Source organism: Mobula hypostoma, chromosome 6 (genome assembly GCF_963921235.1).
Source record: "Mobula hypostoma chromosome 6, sMobHyp1.1, whole genome shotgun sequence".
In the NCBI taxonomy this organism is placed as follows: Eukaryota; Metazoa; Chordata; class Chondrichthyes; order Myliobatiformes; family Myliobatidae; genus Mobula; species Mobula hypostoma.
This window is the reverse complement of record NC_086102.1, coordinates 48,224,696-48,241,359: the sequence shown is the minus strand read 5'-3', so window position 1 is coordinate 48,241,359 and position 16,664 is coordinate 48,224,696. Positions and strand designations below refer to the sequence as shown.

Sequence of the window (16,664 nt, the reverse complement as noted above, 5' to 3'; positions counted from 1 at the left end):
ACTTTTATAAATGACTTTGATGAGGAAGTGGGAGGGTGGTTAGCACTGTTCCCTCTAAGCTGGTCAGGTGCGTGACCACACAATAACTGAAATGCTCCCATGCACATAGCCTTTATTGCCTCGCAGCTGGTATTGGACGCAGCTAGTAAATGTTCACAAAACATGAGATTTTCTTTGCTGCACTGTATTTCATTATACCCTTCAATTAATAAAATCAGAAGTGCATAATATGCATGTAACTGGGTCTTGGTTACACTGGCTGCTGAGGTGTCTAAAATGGCTTCTTTGTATGTTATATAAAATGGCTTTTCTGTAATAATAACTGTGATGTAAGGAGTTCTCTCTCTCTCCCTGCTTGTTTGGGTTGTATTATTGATAAGGGGGAGAACGAACCAATGAGGGTCCATGTTATTCTTTTTGTGGGTGATATTCTGTCTCATATGGCTGAGGGACAGTGTGTTTTGGCGGGGCTTTTCGGGAGGAGAACTGAAGAGGAAGGATGTGCTGGACGTGCTCCGGTCGACCACCATGGTTGGTCCCAGACGGCGGGTGGAGGAGGTTGGAGGGGATCGAATGGTGGAAAGAAGACCCCGTTAATGTAGCTCCAACTGTTGTGCATGAAGTGGTTGAACTCTGATAAGTTTGGCACCTTTTACTTTCCTTTTATATTGAATCTCTATTAATTACATAGTTCCAGTAAGATCTATACAGTGTAATCTGTAAATCGTACATTGTGTGCTGTCTGATATTTGATGTGTGAGTTTGAACCAGGGTGCATTACACAGCAACTACACAAACATGAGACACAGTTTGGCGGGCGGACGGAGATTCCCCTAGATAAACAAGAGCCAATAGCCCAGAGCGTTACATGTGATTTTTCAGTTTTCATTCCAAATATCATAGTATATATGTTACAAAAAAACATTAGAAATGCTGCATAGTTTTCAGGCCAGGGAAAAATTTCCTGCTCAGAGCAACAGTTGGTCCTGCAGCTGTAAAATATATTAGAGGGAACATTGGTTTGCAGATGATATGATGGTTGGTGGTGTTGTGGATAGTGTAGGAGGTTGCTGTTGTTACAATAGGACACCAATAGGATGCAGAGGTAGGCTGAGAAGAGGCAGATGGAATTCAGTCAGAAAAGTGTGAAGTGATTTACTTTGAAAGGTCGAACTTGAAGGCAGAATTAGAATGGCAGGATTCTTAGCATTGTAGAGAAATGGAGGAATCTTGGGATCCATGTCCATAGATCTCTCAAAGTTGCCAAGCCAGTTGATAGGGTGCAAGGTGCATTGGCCTTCATGAATCAGTGAATTGAGTTCAAGAGCCGGAGGTAACGTTGTAAAACTCTATAAAACTCTGTTTAGACCACACTTGAACTATTATGTTCATTTCTGGTTGACTCATTATGGGAAGAATGAGGATGATAGAAATACTCAGCAAGTCAGGAAGCATCTGTGAATGACCATACATTTGAATTGGCTAATTCAAAGATAAACAAGAAAAGGCTAGTTATTCAAAATTATGGAGAATTCAGTGTAGAGACCCAACAGTTACTGGGTGTCAAGACAGAAGATGAGGTGCTGCCTCTCAAGCTCACATTTAGCCAATCACAGATCTGAGCTCATGTAGTTCATTGCAATTTTCCTTTCTGAAGTTCTGCGAATATATCTTTAAAGGAACTTTTTAAATTTTTCTACAATTGTAGCCCAAGTGTCAAACGGGGCCTCTGCATTTCAGTCATCCTCTCTCCCCCAAATAATCTGAAATGATCAAACGTTCTGCTGATGAGTTGGTGTAACAAACTCTTACCTTCACATAGTGAACTAACCGCTCAACCTCGTTCACTTTATAGGTTTCCAGGCCCATTTCTTTTGACAGACGTAGGATTCGATTTTGAGTTGGACCCACATAAGCTCCACCTAGGTCCACATAGTTTACATTTTTATTCTGGTGAGAAATGAGAGTAAAACAATCAGAATTATGCGTAGGAGACCATCAATATTTTCATGAACACTCCACTGCTCTCACTGTTGGAATTTGTAAACATTGCAGGGAGTTGGAGCTATGCTTGGATTCATTGTCACTTTATGACAATTTGCATGCCTATGAAGTGAACACACAGCAGCACCAAATTTGGTGAAAATTATACTTGTGTCTAAATTCTGAGAGAAACAAAACCAAATGATTCACTTAATTACTGCTTTTATTTAGGATTCATCCATTATTGTCAATATTTGCACAGCAGCGTCTTAATGCCATGGGAATACCAAAGACAATACTAGAAATATCATGGTAGCATCTTTTTGAAAGGTTTTCTGCACTAAATTAGTAAATACCCCATATCTCAGTTGGAAAAGAAACATTAACAACACAGTGACCCACTCTATTCAAATTTAAAACTGGTAGCATGGGATTATTTCTAAAACTATCCAGCTAGACAACCAGTTCAAATATTTGTACTGCCAAGCCTGCAGATTTTAAGGAAATGTTCAACATTCCTTATACAACTGCCAACATTTCCTCAGAAAACTCCGAGCAACTGTAGGATTTGTAATGCAAGCACAGCCCCCACTCCCACCCCAAAGTTGTTGGTAAGCGATTCACTGCTAATACTCCAGCTAACATCAGACTTAGAATGCATAGGACAGCTCTTATGGAGCAGAGCAACAGCTTGAACATTTTTATCACTGCAAGGAAACTGTCCTGGTGTCTACAATACTGCCAGAGGAAGTAGATGCCACAGTATCTTTTAAGAGGCACTTGGATAGGAACAGGAAGCAGAGGGTCCTGGGGCGGATATGGGCTGAATGCAGGAAATTGGCACTAGTTAGATGGACAATGTGGTCAGCATGGACTAGATGGGCCAAAAGGCCTGAATCTATGCTATACTGCTCTGTGATTCTAAGAATAGTTTTCTGATGGAATTGCGAGGAGAGTTGGGCAGACAGCAAGTGTATGGAGAGGGAATAATTTTACAAACAGTCCTTACAGGGCACTTGAGACTTTAATTCAGTTGATATAAATCATGTCATAACAAAACAATTGTCCCTGTCCAATTAAATAAGTCAGATCTGCTTTCCATAACTGAGCTAGCAGGCTTGGCAGTACAAATACCAACAGCCAGCCCAACAAATGATTTTTCCTTAAACAAACAACACAGGCTCGTTTCTAAAACAATTAACCACTTGGGGAATGCAGGGCCCCACGATAGGATCCCGACTTCAGATGGGCAGTGGTGGAATCGTGGCTATGGACTACAAACAACCTTTGGAGGGAGGTGAATTTGATTGATTGGTGTAATCAGTCTGTTGTCGCCAGTACAGTCTTCTATGCGGTGGTGTGCTGGGGCAATGGCATCAACACAGATGATGCCAACAGACTCAATAAACTGATTAGAAAGGCTGGCTTTGTTAAAGCAGTCAAACTGGACACACTGGAGGCTGTGGTAGAACAAAGGACCCTAAAGAAAATCCTGGCAATTCTGGACAATGTTCCTCACCCTCTGCATGCCACCTTGGCTGAACAGAGGAGCTCTTTTAGTAATAGAATAAGACAACTGCGTTGCTCCAAAGAGCACTATGTGAGGTAATTCCTACCCTCAGCCATTAGGATCTATGATGAGTAAATCTACAGCCAGGGAAGTGACGATCCCTCCTCCTGTTAGACTGTTTGAGGTAACTTATGTTTTATTCTGTCTTACTTCTCTTCTAATATTTGTATATCTATGCACCTGTAATGCTACTGTGACACTGTAATTTGTATTGGGATCAATAATATATGTATCTATCAATGGGATGTTTTGATTATGATTGTATACTGATCCGGGATAGGGTTTCATCTCGGTTAAATCAAGGAATAGTAACTAAATGTTTGTAGACTGGCCATAAAAATCCATCATGTGCAACCTTAGGAAAGGAAAATATGAGGGATATGTAATTGTGCTCAGCATGCCTGGAACAGACTACCCGGGTAACTTCCTTAAATACGTTCTAATAGCCCAAAAGATCTTGCCTTGACCGATAATTGCAACATACAGAGGGGTGACTGAACTCCCACAACGCAAGGTGAAGGGGAAATAGAAGTGAGATAATCAAAAGTGTTTGTCTTTGAGATAACCTTAGAAGATTAAGTTAGAATGTGATTTTACTAGAAAATCAAAAGTCAAATGTCAGATTGAGGATGGAGCAGAAAACCCATAAAAGCTTCAATTGTAAAGTTATATTTGAGAACTGCCCTTTGCTTACTGCTTCCAGTTTTAACAGGCTGGTGTGTTGTCAGTCTCATCAGCAAGCTGTGCACTCACAACTGGGATGTAGAGACTATAGTACAGATTGAAATTTGTTATAAAGTCCAAGGTCAGGTGATATGTGCTGGAGGTGGCCCAAACAGTTGAAAAGTTTACTCAATGTAAAAACATGCAAGGAGATCAGGAAGATTCTGAAAACCTGTTACTAGACTAGGTCTGTTAATCATTTAAAAAAATATGATCCCAGTTTTAATTTCACATGCAATTTGATAAATTGCTCATCCCTCAAAGTTCAAAATACGAATATTATCATTGTGCATGTTGATAGCATATGCTGCCTTGAGATTCACTTTCTTGCAAGCACTTGCAGGAAAAATGCAAACTATACATTAAAAAAGACTGACAATATGCAAAAGACAAACCGTGCAATTAAAAATTATACTAGGAATATAGTTCTTGGGTGGAGATACGTCTCTACAAACGGAGGTGTAAGGTGCTCCTTCCCTTTGCTAGGCTGCAGGTCACCCTTGGGCAAGATGTAGTACTTGTTTAGCCACCGCCCCCCACCCAATCAGGGTCACGTGGAGCCATGGGAGTAGGTGGTGGATGGTTATTTGAGAAGCTGGTGTATACCACAAGTCCTGGTTATGTGTCCACTGCCGCCAGGCAGACAATCTCTGATATCGCTGGGGCCACCCATCTAAAGACACTGCCCAGAAGGTAATAGCAAATCACTTCTGTTGGAAAATTTGCCGAGACCAATCCTGGTCATGGAAAGACCGTGATCGCCTATGTCAAACAACACGGCACTTAACAAGGAACACGAGTTATAAAGAATCTTCAACAGTGAGTCTGTAGGTCAGAGAATTAGTTCAGAGTAGTAGCGAATGAAGTTATCCATGCTGTTCAGGAGCCTGATGGCTGTTATGGAATAACTGTTCCTGAACCTGGTGGTGTGGGACCAAAGGCTTCAGTACCTCCTTCCCAATGGTGGTAGCGAGAAGAGGCCATGGGCTGGATGGTGGGGTCTTTGATGATGGATATGGCTTTCTTGTGGCAGCACATCATGTAAATGCTCTCAGTGGTGGGGAGGTCTTTGCCAGTGATGCCAGGGGCTTTATCTTCCACTTCCTGTAGTCTTTTCTGTTGCTAGACATTGGTGTTTCCATACCTGGCTGTGATGCAAATGCGATACCTCACTGTTATAAAAAAAATGGACTAAAACACTTGTGAGCCACAGATTGATATCAGTGAGGTGCTCCTACTACAGAGATAGTACATTTTTTTAAAATCAATACAGGAATTCACATTGTGACTGTACTGAATAGGTGGTTTGTGGAGCATTCATTCATTACAATAATAGAACAACTCAAGACTCAACAAGTATATAGGTTAAATATAATGTATCTCAAGTCAGTCATTACTTCTAATTTATACACTCAGGGTCAATTTATTAAGTACACAAATGCACCTACACATCAATACAAATATCTAGTCAGCCAAGCACATGGCAACAACTCAATGCATCAAAACACACAGACATGGTCAAGAAGTACAGTTGTTTTTCAGGTGGTTTGAATATCTCAGAAACTGCTGATCTTCTGGGATTTTACACACACACACACACACACACACACACAACAGTTTCTAAAGTTTACAGAGAATGGTGTGAAAGACAAAAAAAAGTTTCCAGTGAGCGGCAGTTCTGTGGGTGAAAATGCCTTGTTAATGAGCCAGGTCGAGGGGTGGGGGGTGGGGGGTTGGGGGGAGAATGGGCCAGACTGGTTCAAGCTGACAGGAAGACAACAGTAACTCAGATAAGCATGTGTAACAACAGTGGTGTGCAGAAGAGCGTTTCTGAATGCACATGTCGAGCCTTGAAGTGGATGGGCTACAGCAGCAGAAGACCACGAACAAACAACACACATCAAAGTTGCTGGTGAACGCAGCAGGCCAGGCAGCATCTCTAGGAAGAGGTACAGTCGATGTTTCGGGCCAAAACCCTTGATGAAGGGTCTTGGCCCGAAACGTCGACTGTACCTCTTCCTAGAGATGCTGCCTGGCCTGCTGCGTTCACCAGCAACTTTGATGTGTGTTGCTTGAATTTCCAGCATCTGCAGAATTCCTCGTGTTTACGGGACCATGAACAAATGCTCAGCGGCCACTTTATTAGGTACAGGAGGTACCTAATAAAATGGCCATGAGTGGGTAACTATATTCTTATTGTTTAGATCACACCATGGATTACATCAATGAATTTTCTTCAGTAGAAAATAAAGTTAAAAACTCAGACCAATATTGTTGGCTTATTCCTGCTGGGGAATCAGTTTTCCACCTTTCATACTCACTCTGGTTGTGAAAGTCCGCCCTCCAACCCTGTCGCGGGCCTCCAGTACCACCACTTTCTGCCCAGATTCTGTCAGCAACTTGGCTGCTGAAAGACCTAAGGGATCAAAGAAAAAATAAAGCTTCAAATGGAAACTAAGAATGAGTTTAATATGTTGAACCACAGAAACAAGAAGCAATAGGTCATTGAAATAAAAGCACATTAAGCATATCAGAAGCCCTCACTTCCACCTGCATCTATTGAAGGCAGAACAGTTGATCAGTATACTCAAGCTGGAGAAATTAGCACTGCTGTCACCAAAACATGGGTCAAAAATTTTATAAAAGCAACATCTGAGATTATATCAATGGTGAAAATTCAAGATAATGAGAAATTTTGATTTATCAAGAAAGTAGAATGGCACTGTGTTAAATATTCACTTGATGGGTTATAGCATCAGATGAATTCTTCCCATATTCCAGGGTCATATGAAGCCACGGAAGCAGGTGGTGGATGGTTGTAATATGCACTAGCTGCTCATACAATCCCTGATTATGCAACCACTGATACCAAGCTGACAATCGCAGAAGAGTATTGATAATGGATGGGGTCACCCAGTCCGGGTTTCAGCCCGAAACGTCAACTATACTCTTTTCCATAGATACTGTCTGGCCTGCTGAGTTCCTCCAGCATTTTATATGTGCTGCTTGGATTTCCAGCAGCTGCAGATTTTCTCTTGTTTGTGAGGGAAGATACACTGTTTAGACAATTTAAATTTCAACCCGGATTGGAGGCAAGAGCCTCCATTGTCTACAATCTTCACTCATCTCTCTAGGGCACTGGAGACTTTCACTGATCTGTTGTTTGGTCAATTTAAACGCCGGCCCAGATAGACTGAAAAGACGGGGTTGGTTGGAATGAGGGCTGATTTCACTTGTTCTCCATGACGGTCATCTCCATGGCGCTGAGGCTATGACGACCGCCCCAGCTGCTGTGCTCCATGCCACTAATATGAAGAACTGATAAGCAAGGCTTTGGGCCTACTCCAGGGATTGGATTAGAGCACTCAATTTTCGTTTGGAATGCTGTTCACTTCAATTGTTCGCATGACCTGTGCTTTTTTTCTTTCTCTTGCGCATCAAGTGTTGATCTTTCATTTTTATTTTTATTCTTTTTTCCATTAATTCAGGTTTCTTGCTTTGTGGCTACCTTTGAGCAAGCTAATCTCAAGGTTGTATAATAAATGTATTTGAATCTTGAATTTTTCTCCCAGACAACTTCATGCATTGTTTGTAGACTGGTTGTGAATTCTTTTCCAATTTAGTTTAATATTCAAGATAATTAAGTTAATATTTAAACTAAGTTATATAAACTTAATAATTTGTACATAGTAAATGTTTATTAATGACATGCACCTTTTTGAGAATTGTATTCATTCACAACACTCCTGCAAACTATCAGAAAGTTTAGGACTCTCACACAAACACAGAAATCACAAGCATCTTATCAGACATTGGCTGTTTTTTTTGCCAACTTGGCTCAACATGTGATGCAGGTGGGGAACTCCAGTAAATTCAGATGAGAAGAAAGTCTGCTATGGACCTCAGTAAGTCTGCAGCAACACCCCACACAAAGGAATTTGTATCCAGGAAGCCTTGCAATGCATAGAGCATTAGTGATAAAAATCAGGACAGCTGTAAGGCTGTTCTTCCCAGGTGAGCCTTGTACAGCTGTTAAAACATCACATTCTTCTTGTGTTTTGGTGCCCAGGGCAAATTTGTAATTTGGCTCTGAATCATTAATTACTTTGTTAATTAATTGCACTGAATAAAGCATATAATGGTATTTGAGAAAACACATTTGAGATGAAGGAATTACTTAGTCCACCTGATTTTTTTCATGCAAAGAATAATGATGATTACAGACTGAACAATGAAGATAACAAGAAAATCTGCAGCAAATAAAAGGCGGCTTATACTCATGCTGGCTATTACATGGCAGCTATGAAGGAAGGCTGGATATGCAATCATGCAGCTTGGTACCTTTGGCTGTTGCTATGGTTACAAATACCATGCAGATAGCCGGGTAAAGAAAAATTGAAATGGCAGATTGTTTTTATTGTTAGAAACTACAAGGCACTCCTTATTTTTAGGAGTATCTATTCTAGATCAATATTTTGTTAAAAATTCTTAAAGGCTCAAGATGTTCATTTTCAACCAAAACAGAGTCCTGTTAAGTCCAGGGCCTGAAAGCAAGAAGAAATAATGAAACACATCTTTAAATTTTATTCTGTAGCAACTAACAGCTTACTTATTTTCCTTAACCTCAGTTCTAATCAAAAGCTCAACCTGGTCTTCTGTACCGCTCTCTGTAACTGGATCCTTGACTTCCTATGCAGGAGAGTACAGTCCGTGCAGATTGGAAGTAACATCTCCTCCTCACTGACAATTAACACTGGCACGCCTCAAAGATGTGTGCTTAGCCCACTGCTGTACTCCCTCTACACCCATAACTGTGTGGCTAGGCATAACTCAAATGGAATGTATAAACTTTCCAATGACATAACTATTTTTGGCAAAATTTCAGATGATGACGAGGAGGTGAGATAGATCAGTTGGTTGAGTAGTATTGCAGAAACAGCCTTGCACTCAATGCAAGACCAAGGAATTGACTGTGGTCTTCAGGAAGGGCAAGTCGAGGGAACACCCACCAGACATCATTGAAGGATTAACAGTGGAAAGGGTGAGCAGTTTCAAATTCCTGGATGTCAACGTCTGTGAGGTTCTATCCTGGGCCCAACAATTGATGCAATTACAAAGAAGGTATGACAGTGGATTTATTTCATGAGTTTGGGGAGATTTTTCAGGTCAGTTTCTGCAGATGTTGCGTGGAGAGCATTCTCACATTACTGTCTGGCATGGAGTGGCCACTGCACAGGATCAGAAAAAATGCTGCAGAAAGTTGTAAACTCAGCCAGCTCCATCCTGGGCACGAGTCTCCCCAGCTCCCAGATCACCTTCAAAAAGTGATGCCTCAAAAAGACGGCATTCATCATTGAAGACCCCCATCACCCAGGACATATCCTCTTTTCATTGCTACCATCAGTGAGGAGGTTCAGGAACCTGTTGGATCTGACTGTTCAGTTGTCATTTTCTTTGCAGTTTGACAATTATCTGCTTGCCTTTTAAGTGGACTGTAAATGCATAACAATTTAATAAGGCTCTAGTGATTATACGAAGTATAATTCTGGAAAGCTCTGGAAGCTGTGCATTAAGTTGCTAGTATTTTCTCACTGGTTAACTTCCTACTGCAGTATTGAATAAGTATTTTCAAAATAGTCATCACCTATCTATGGAATTTTCTTATCTTTGGGTATAAAGGTTGCTGTTTTATGCTAGGGATCCTCTCTTATTCAAGACTTAAAATCCCTTGTCACTGTTCTCTTCCTGTTCTTTGTTCTATCAACTCTTAATAAAACAATCATGAAGCAACAAGTTTCATGCTTCATTCCTGACTTCTAAAAGAATCTTGGATTTAAACACAAGAATCCAACAAGACTGAAGACACACAATCAATATTTCAAGAATAGCTTCTGCCATCAGATTTCTGAATGGACAATGAAACCATGAACACTTCCTCAGTACTTTCCCCCCTCTCTTTTTGCACTACTTATTAAATTTATTTTATATATACTTACTGTAATTTATAATTTTTACTGCTGTGTATCGCATTGTACTGCTGCTCCAAAACAACATATTTCACCACAGATGCTGGTGATATTAAACCTGATTCTGATTCAGAATATGTACACGCCTAAGATTCACACAAATGACATTAACTCTTACGTGTACAGGTCACCAGTATCTGAAGTTGGCAGGGGAGGGGAGAGGGAGGGTGAATTGTTTGGAGTGGAGTGAGTACAAAACTAAAACAAAATGAGATCTCGCATGGGAGGCTGATCATGAGAGTTCAATCACCTGGCATTAACAGCTTGAGGTGGCAAATTGAATTAGACATTGGCTTCACGAAAGAAGCCAGAGACTGGCAATAGATGGTTGACCCTCTCACTGGGGCCCTGTGGCAAGTGGTGTGTCGCAGGGATCAGTGCTGGCTCCAATGCTGTTTGTTATCTATATCAACAAACTGATTCAAGATCAAGATTTAAGATTCAAGACTGTTCAATGTCATTTCCAGTACACAACTGTAAAGCAGAACAAAATATTTGTTACACTGGGGCAAAGCAGCACAAAAAGAAACACAATATAAAGAACACAATCATAATAAAAAACACACTATTTACAAATACACAAGATAGCTCATATACATAGATCAATTGTATGTCCATAAACTAACAGTAGGCACAGGAGTGTCTGTACACAAGGTGACTGATAGAAAATGATAAAGTAGGGGAAGTTGGACGTGTGGAGGGATGAGTTAGTGGACGGAGGTGTTGATCAATCAGCCTTACTGCTTGGTAAAGTAACTGTTTTTAGAGTCTGGTGGAATGGCGTAGACACTATGTAGCCTCCTCTCTGATGTGAGTCCATGAGTAACAAAGGAGGGATCCTTCATGATGTTACTGGATGATAATGTAGCAGTAAACTGGATCGGCAAATTTACAGATGACACCAAGATTGGTGACATAGTGGACAGCGAGGAAGGCTATCAAAGCTTGCAGCGGGATCCGGATTAGCTGGAAAAACGGCAGATGGAATTTAATGCAGATAAGTCAGAGGCATTACACTTTGGGAGGACAGAGGAGGGTAGGACTTGCACGTTGAGCAGTAGAACACTAACAAGCGTGGCAGAACAATGGGACCTGGCAATACAGATTCCTAATTCCTCGAAAATGCTATCACAAGTAGATAGAGTCATAAAGAGCTTTTGGCATAATGTCCTTCATAAATGAATGTATTTTACTGTACATTCCCAAAACAAAAGCAGTGGATGAACCAGGAGATACGTGTCTGCTGAGGGCTCGATCTGTGACATTCAAGTCTGGCGACCCAAGCCTGTACCAGAAAACCAAGTTTGATTTACAGAGGGCTATTTCAAGGGCAGAGAGACCATTTTGAATGAGGTTGGAGGCAACATCGGATGCACAACAACTCTGGCAGGGCTTGCAAGACGTTACTTCCTACAAAGCAAAACCCAATAGCATGAATGGCAGCGATGTTTCACTACTAGATGAACTCAATGCCTTCTATGCCCACTTTGAAAAGGAGAATACAACTACAGCTATGAAGATCCCTGCTGTACCTGGTGACCCTGTGATCTCTGTTTCAAAGGCCGATGTTAGGCTGTCTTTAAAGAGAGTGGACCTTCGCAAGGCGGAAGGCCCCGATGGAGTACCTGGTAAGGCTCTGAAAACCTGTGCCAACCAACTAGCGGGAGTATTCAAGGATATTTTCAACCTCTCAATGCTATTGGTGGAAGTTCCCACTTGCTTCAAAAAAGGCAACAATTTCTGGACAACACGAACACCTACGTCAGGATGCTGTTCATCGACTATAGCTCAGCATTTAACACCATCATTCCCACAATCCTGATTGAGAAGTTACAGAACTTGGGCCTCTGTACCTCCCTCTGCAATTGGATCCTCGACTTCCTAACTGGAAGACCACAATCTGTGTGGATTGGTGAGAGCATCTCCTCCTCTCTGACGATCAACACTGGCGCACCTCGGGGTGTTTGCTTAGCCCACTGCTCTACTCTCTATATACACATGATTGTGTGGCTAGGCATAGCTCAAATACCATCTATAAATTTGCTGATGATACAGCTACTGTTGGTAGAATCTCAAGTATGGTGAGAGGGCGTACAGGAGCGAGATATACCAACTAGTGGAGTGGTGTCGCAGCAACAACCCGGCACTCTACGTCAGTAAGATGGAAGAGCTGATTGTGGACTCAGAAAAGGTAAGACAAAGTAACACATACCAATCCTCTGAGGGATCAGAAGTGGAGAGAGTGAACGGTTTCAAGTTCCTGGGTATTAAGATCTCCGAGGATCTAACCTGGTCCCAACATATCGATGTAGTTGCCAAGAAGGCAAGACAGTGGTTATACTTTACGAGGAGTTTGAAGAGATTTGGTATGTCAACAAATACACTCAAAAACTTCTATAGTTGTACCGTGAAAAGGATTCTGACAGGCTGCATCACTGTCTGGTATGGGGTGGCTACTGCACAGGATGGAAAAAAGCTGCAGAGGATTGTAAATCTAGTCAGCTCTATCTTGGGTACCAGCCTACAAAGTACCCAGGACATCTTCAAGGAGCAATGTCTCATAAAGGCAGCGCACATTATCAAGGACCTCCAGCACCCAGGGCATGCCCTTTTCTCACTGTTACCATCAGGTAGGAGGTACAGAAGCCTGAAGGCACACACTCAGCGATTCAGGAACAGGCACACACTCAGCGATTCAGGAACAGCTTCTTCCCCTCTGCCATCCGATTCCTAAATGGACAATGAACACTTGGACACTACCTCATTAAAAAAATATACATTGTATTTCTGCTTTTTGCACGATTTAAATCTATTCAATACAGGTGTCCCCCGCCATCCGAAGGTAGAGCGTTCCTATGAAACGGTTCGTAAGCCGGAATGTCGTAAAGCAAAGAAGCAATTACTATCTATTTATATGGGAAAAATTTTGTGAGCGTTTGCAGACCCAAAAATAACCTACCAAATCATGCCAAATAACACACAAAACCTAACGGTAACATAGTAAAAGCAGGAATGATATGATAAATACACAGCCTATATAAAGTAGAAATACTTTTCCACAATCATTACTGCACTGTCCACCGTAGTGAGAATCTCACGCAAGCGCCGTCGGCAAAAACACGGCGCAAGCGCTCTCAGCAGAAACACTCTCTCCAGTAACCTTTAAGCTATGAAGCTGCCATATCATACCAAGTAACATGTAAAAATACACAGCCGATATAAAGTAGAAATAATGTATGGACAGTGTAGTATCACTTACAGATTCGGGAAGACATCAAGCACACTGATGATGGTGTGTTAGGCTGAGTTGTCGCAGGTTGAGGTGGTGCAGTGGCCCCCACCCTCTGAGCAGCAAACCAATACCGATCCGCGAAGCATGCAGGGGTACAGCGGTGGCTGGGACGCACCCAGCACATCTTTAAGAAAAAAGCCAAAATAAACATGCTAATTAATTAGGTGCTGCCTGGCATGTAAATGTCGGCCCAGATCAGAGGCAATCTCCACGAATCGGTATCTGTCCACTGCCTGGGGGTTGGGGTGGTGGGACACTGGGGTGTCATCTCATCATCGTCTGTTTCCATTAGGGCAGGCAGCTCATCTCCTATGACTGCCCGCCTTGATGTAGAAGGTCGAGGTTCGTTGTCTGCTGTGGCTGACGTGGAAGGCTTGCTTGACTGCTTAGCCTCGCACATTTTTAGATCATACAGTTCTTTGTAAGCACTCAAACCATCCTGCAAATATCCCCTAAACCGACGTACCCTTTCAAAATTAAAGTCGTACTTTATCATTGTAGCGAAAATCTCACGCAGTCACTTTCGGTCTGTTCACTACTGCATTCGGTTTCGATTGTTATCCTTTCCTCTTCCAATTGCATCAGCTCTTCATCTATCAGTTCTTGGTCAGGGGATGGCAAAACCTCTTCAGCATCATCTTCGTCAACTTCCACAAGCCAAGCAACACACATCAAAGTTGCTGGTGAACGCAGCAGGCCGGGCAGCATCTCTTGGAAGAGGTACAGTCGACGTTTCAGGCCGAGACCCTTTGTCAGGACTAACTGAAGGAAGAGCTAGTAAGAGATTTGAAAATGGGAGGGGGAGGAGGAGATCCAAAATGATAGGAGAAGACAGGAGGGGGAGGGATGGAACCAAGAGCTGGACAGGTGATTGGCAAAAGGGATATGAGAGGATCATGGGACAGGAGGCCCAGGGAGAAGGAAAAGGGGAAGGGGGGAAAACCCAGAGGATGGGCAAGAGGTATAGTCAGAGGGACAGAGGGAGAAAAAGGAGAGAGAGAAAGAATGTGTGTATATAAACAACAGATGGGGTACGAGGGAGAGGTGGGGCATTAGCAGAAGTTAGAGAAGTCGATGTTCATGCCATCAGGTTGGAGGCTACCCAGATGGAATATAAGGTGTTGTTCCTCCAACCTGAGTGTGGCTTCATCTTTACAGTAGAGGAGGCCGTGGATAGACATGTCAGAATGGGAATGGGAATGGGATGTGGAATTAATATGTGTGGCCACTGGGAGATCCTGCTTTCTCTGGCGGACAGAGTGTAGGTGTTCAGCAAAACGATCTCCCAGTCTGCATCAGGTCTCGCCAATATATAGAAGGCCACATCGGGAGCACCGGACGCAGTATATCACCCCAGCCAACTCACAGGTGAAGTGTCGCCTCACCTGGAAGGACTGTCTGCGGCCCTGAATGGTGGTAAGGGAGGAAGTGTAAGGGCATGTGTAGCACTTGTTCCGCTTACAAGGATAAGTGCCAGGAGGGAGATCAGTGGGGAGGGATGGGGGGACGAATGGACAAGGGAGTCGCGTAGGGAGCAATCCTTGCAGAAAGCGGGGGGGGGGTGGTGGGAAAGATGTGCTTCGTGGTGGGATCCCGTTGGAGGTGGCGGAAGTTACGGAGAATAATATGTTGGACCCGGAGGCTGGTGGGGTGGTAGGTGAGGACCAAGGGAACCCTACTCCTAGTGGGGTGGCGGGAGGATGGAGTGAGAGCAGAGTTGATGGTGGAGGAAGGGAAGCCCTTTCTTTAAAAAAAAAGGACATCTCCCTCATCCTGGAATGAAAAGGCTCATCCTGAGAGCAGATGTGGCGGAGACGGAGGAATTGCAAGAAGGGGTGGCATTTTTACAAGAGACAGGGTGAGAAGAGGAATAGTCCAGATAGCTGTGAGAGTCAGTAGGCTTATAGTAGACATCAGTGGATAAGCTGTCTCCAGAGACAGAGACAGAAAGATCTAGAAAGGGGAGGGAGGTGTCGGAACTGGACCAGGTAAACTTGAGGGCAGGGTGAAAGTTGGAGGCAAAGTTAATAAAGTCAACGAGCTCAGCATGCGTGCAGGAAGCAGCGCCAATGCAGTCGTCGATGTAGCGAAGGAAAAGTGGGGGACAGATACCAGAATAGGTTCGGAACATAGATTGTTCCACAAAGCCAACATAAAGGCAGGCATAGCTAGGACCCATATAGGTGCCCATAGCTGCACCTTTAGTTTGGAGGAAGTGGGAGGAGCCAAAGGAGAAATTATTAAGAGTAAGGACTAATTCCGCTAGATGGAGCAGAGTGGTGGTAGAGGGGAACTGATTAGGTCTGGAATCCAAAAAGAAGTGGAGAGCTTTGAGACCTTCCTGATGGGGATGGAAGTATATAGGGACTGGACATCCATGGTGAAAATAAAGCGGTGGGGGTCAGGGAACTTAAAATCATCCAAAAGATTAAGAGCGTGAGAAGTGTCACGAACATAGGTAGGAAGGGATTGAACAAGGGGGGATAAAACAGTGTCGAGGTATGCAGAAATGAGTTCGGTGGGGCAGGAGCAAGCTGCGACAATAAGTTGGCCAGGACAGGCAGCTTTGTGGATCTTGGGTAGGAGGTAGAAACGGGAAGTGTGGGATGTGGGAACTATAAGGTTGGTAGGAGTGGATGGGAGATCCCCTGAGCGGATAAAGTCGGTGATGGTGTGGGAGACAATGGCCTGGTGCTCCTCAGTGGGGTCACGATCGAGGGGTAAATAAGAGGAGGTATCCGCGAGTTGTCGCTGTGCCTCGGCAAGGTAGAGGTCAGTGCGTCAGACTACAACAGCACCCCCCTTATCGGTGGGTTTAATAGTAAGGTTAGGATTAGTGCAGAGGGAGTGGAGAGCAGAGCGTACGAAACGAGTGAGGTTGGAATGGGAACAAGGTGCGGTGAAGTCGAGACAATTGATGTCCCATCGGCGGTTAGCAATAAAGAGATCCAGAGCAGGCAGGAAACCAGAGCAGGGTGTCCATGAAGAGGAGGAAGGTTGAAAACGGGAGAAGGGGTCATCAGTGGGGGTGGAAGAGTCCTTGCCGAAGAAGTAGTCTCGGAGACGGAGA

At 43.2% G+C, this 16,664-nt stretch overlaps 1 protein-coding gene across 1 annotated transcript in view; it reads right to left on the bottom strand.

Moving 5' to 3' along the window:
- mao (monoamine oxidase) overlaps window positions 1–16,664 on the bottom strand; it is a 181,332-nt gene that overhangs the window by 103,476 nt on the left and 61,192 nt on the right. Inside the window, exons 2-3 of the mRNA XM_063050778.1 lie at window positions 6,598–6,692; window positions 1,813–1,950 (exon numbers count right to left, since the gene is read on the bottom strand). Of these exons, the coding sequence (XP_062906848.1) occupies window positions 1,813–1,950; window positions 6,598–6,692 (233 nt within the window). The remainder of the gene's footprint in view (window positions 1–1,812; window positions 1,951–6,597; window positions 6,693–16,664) is intronic.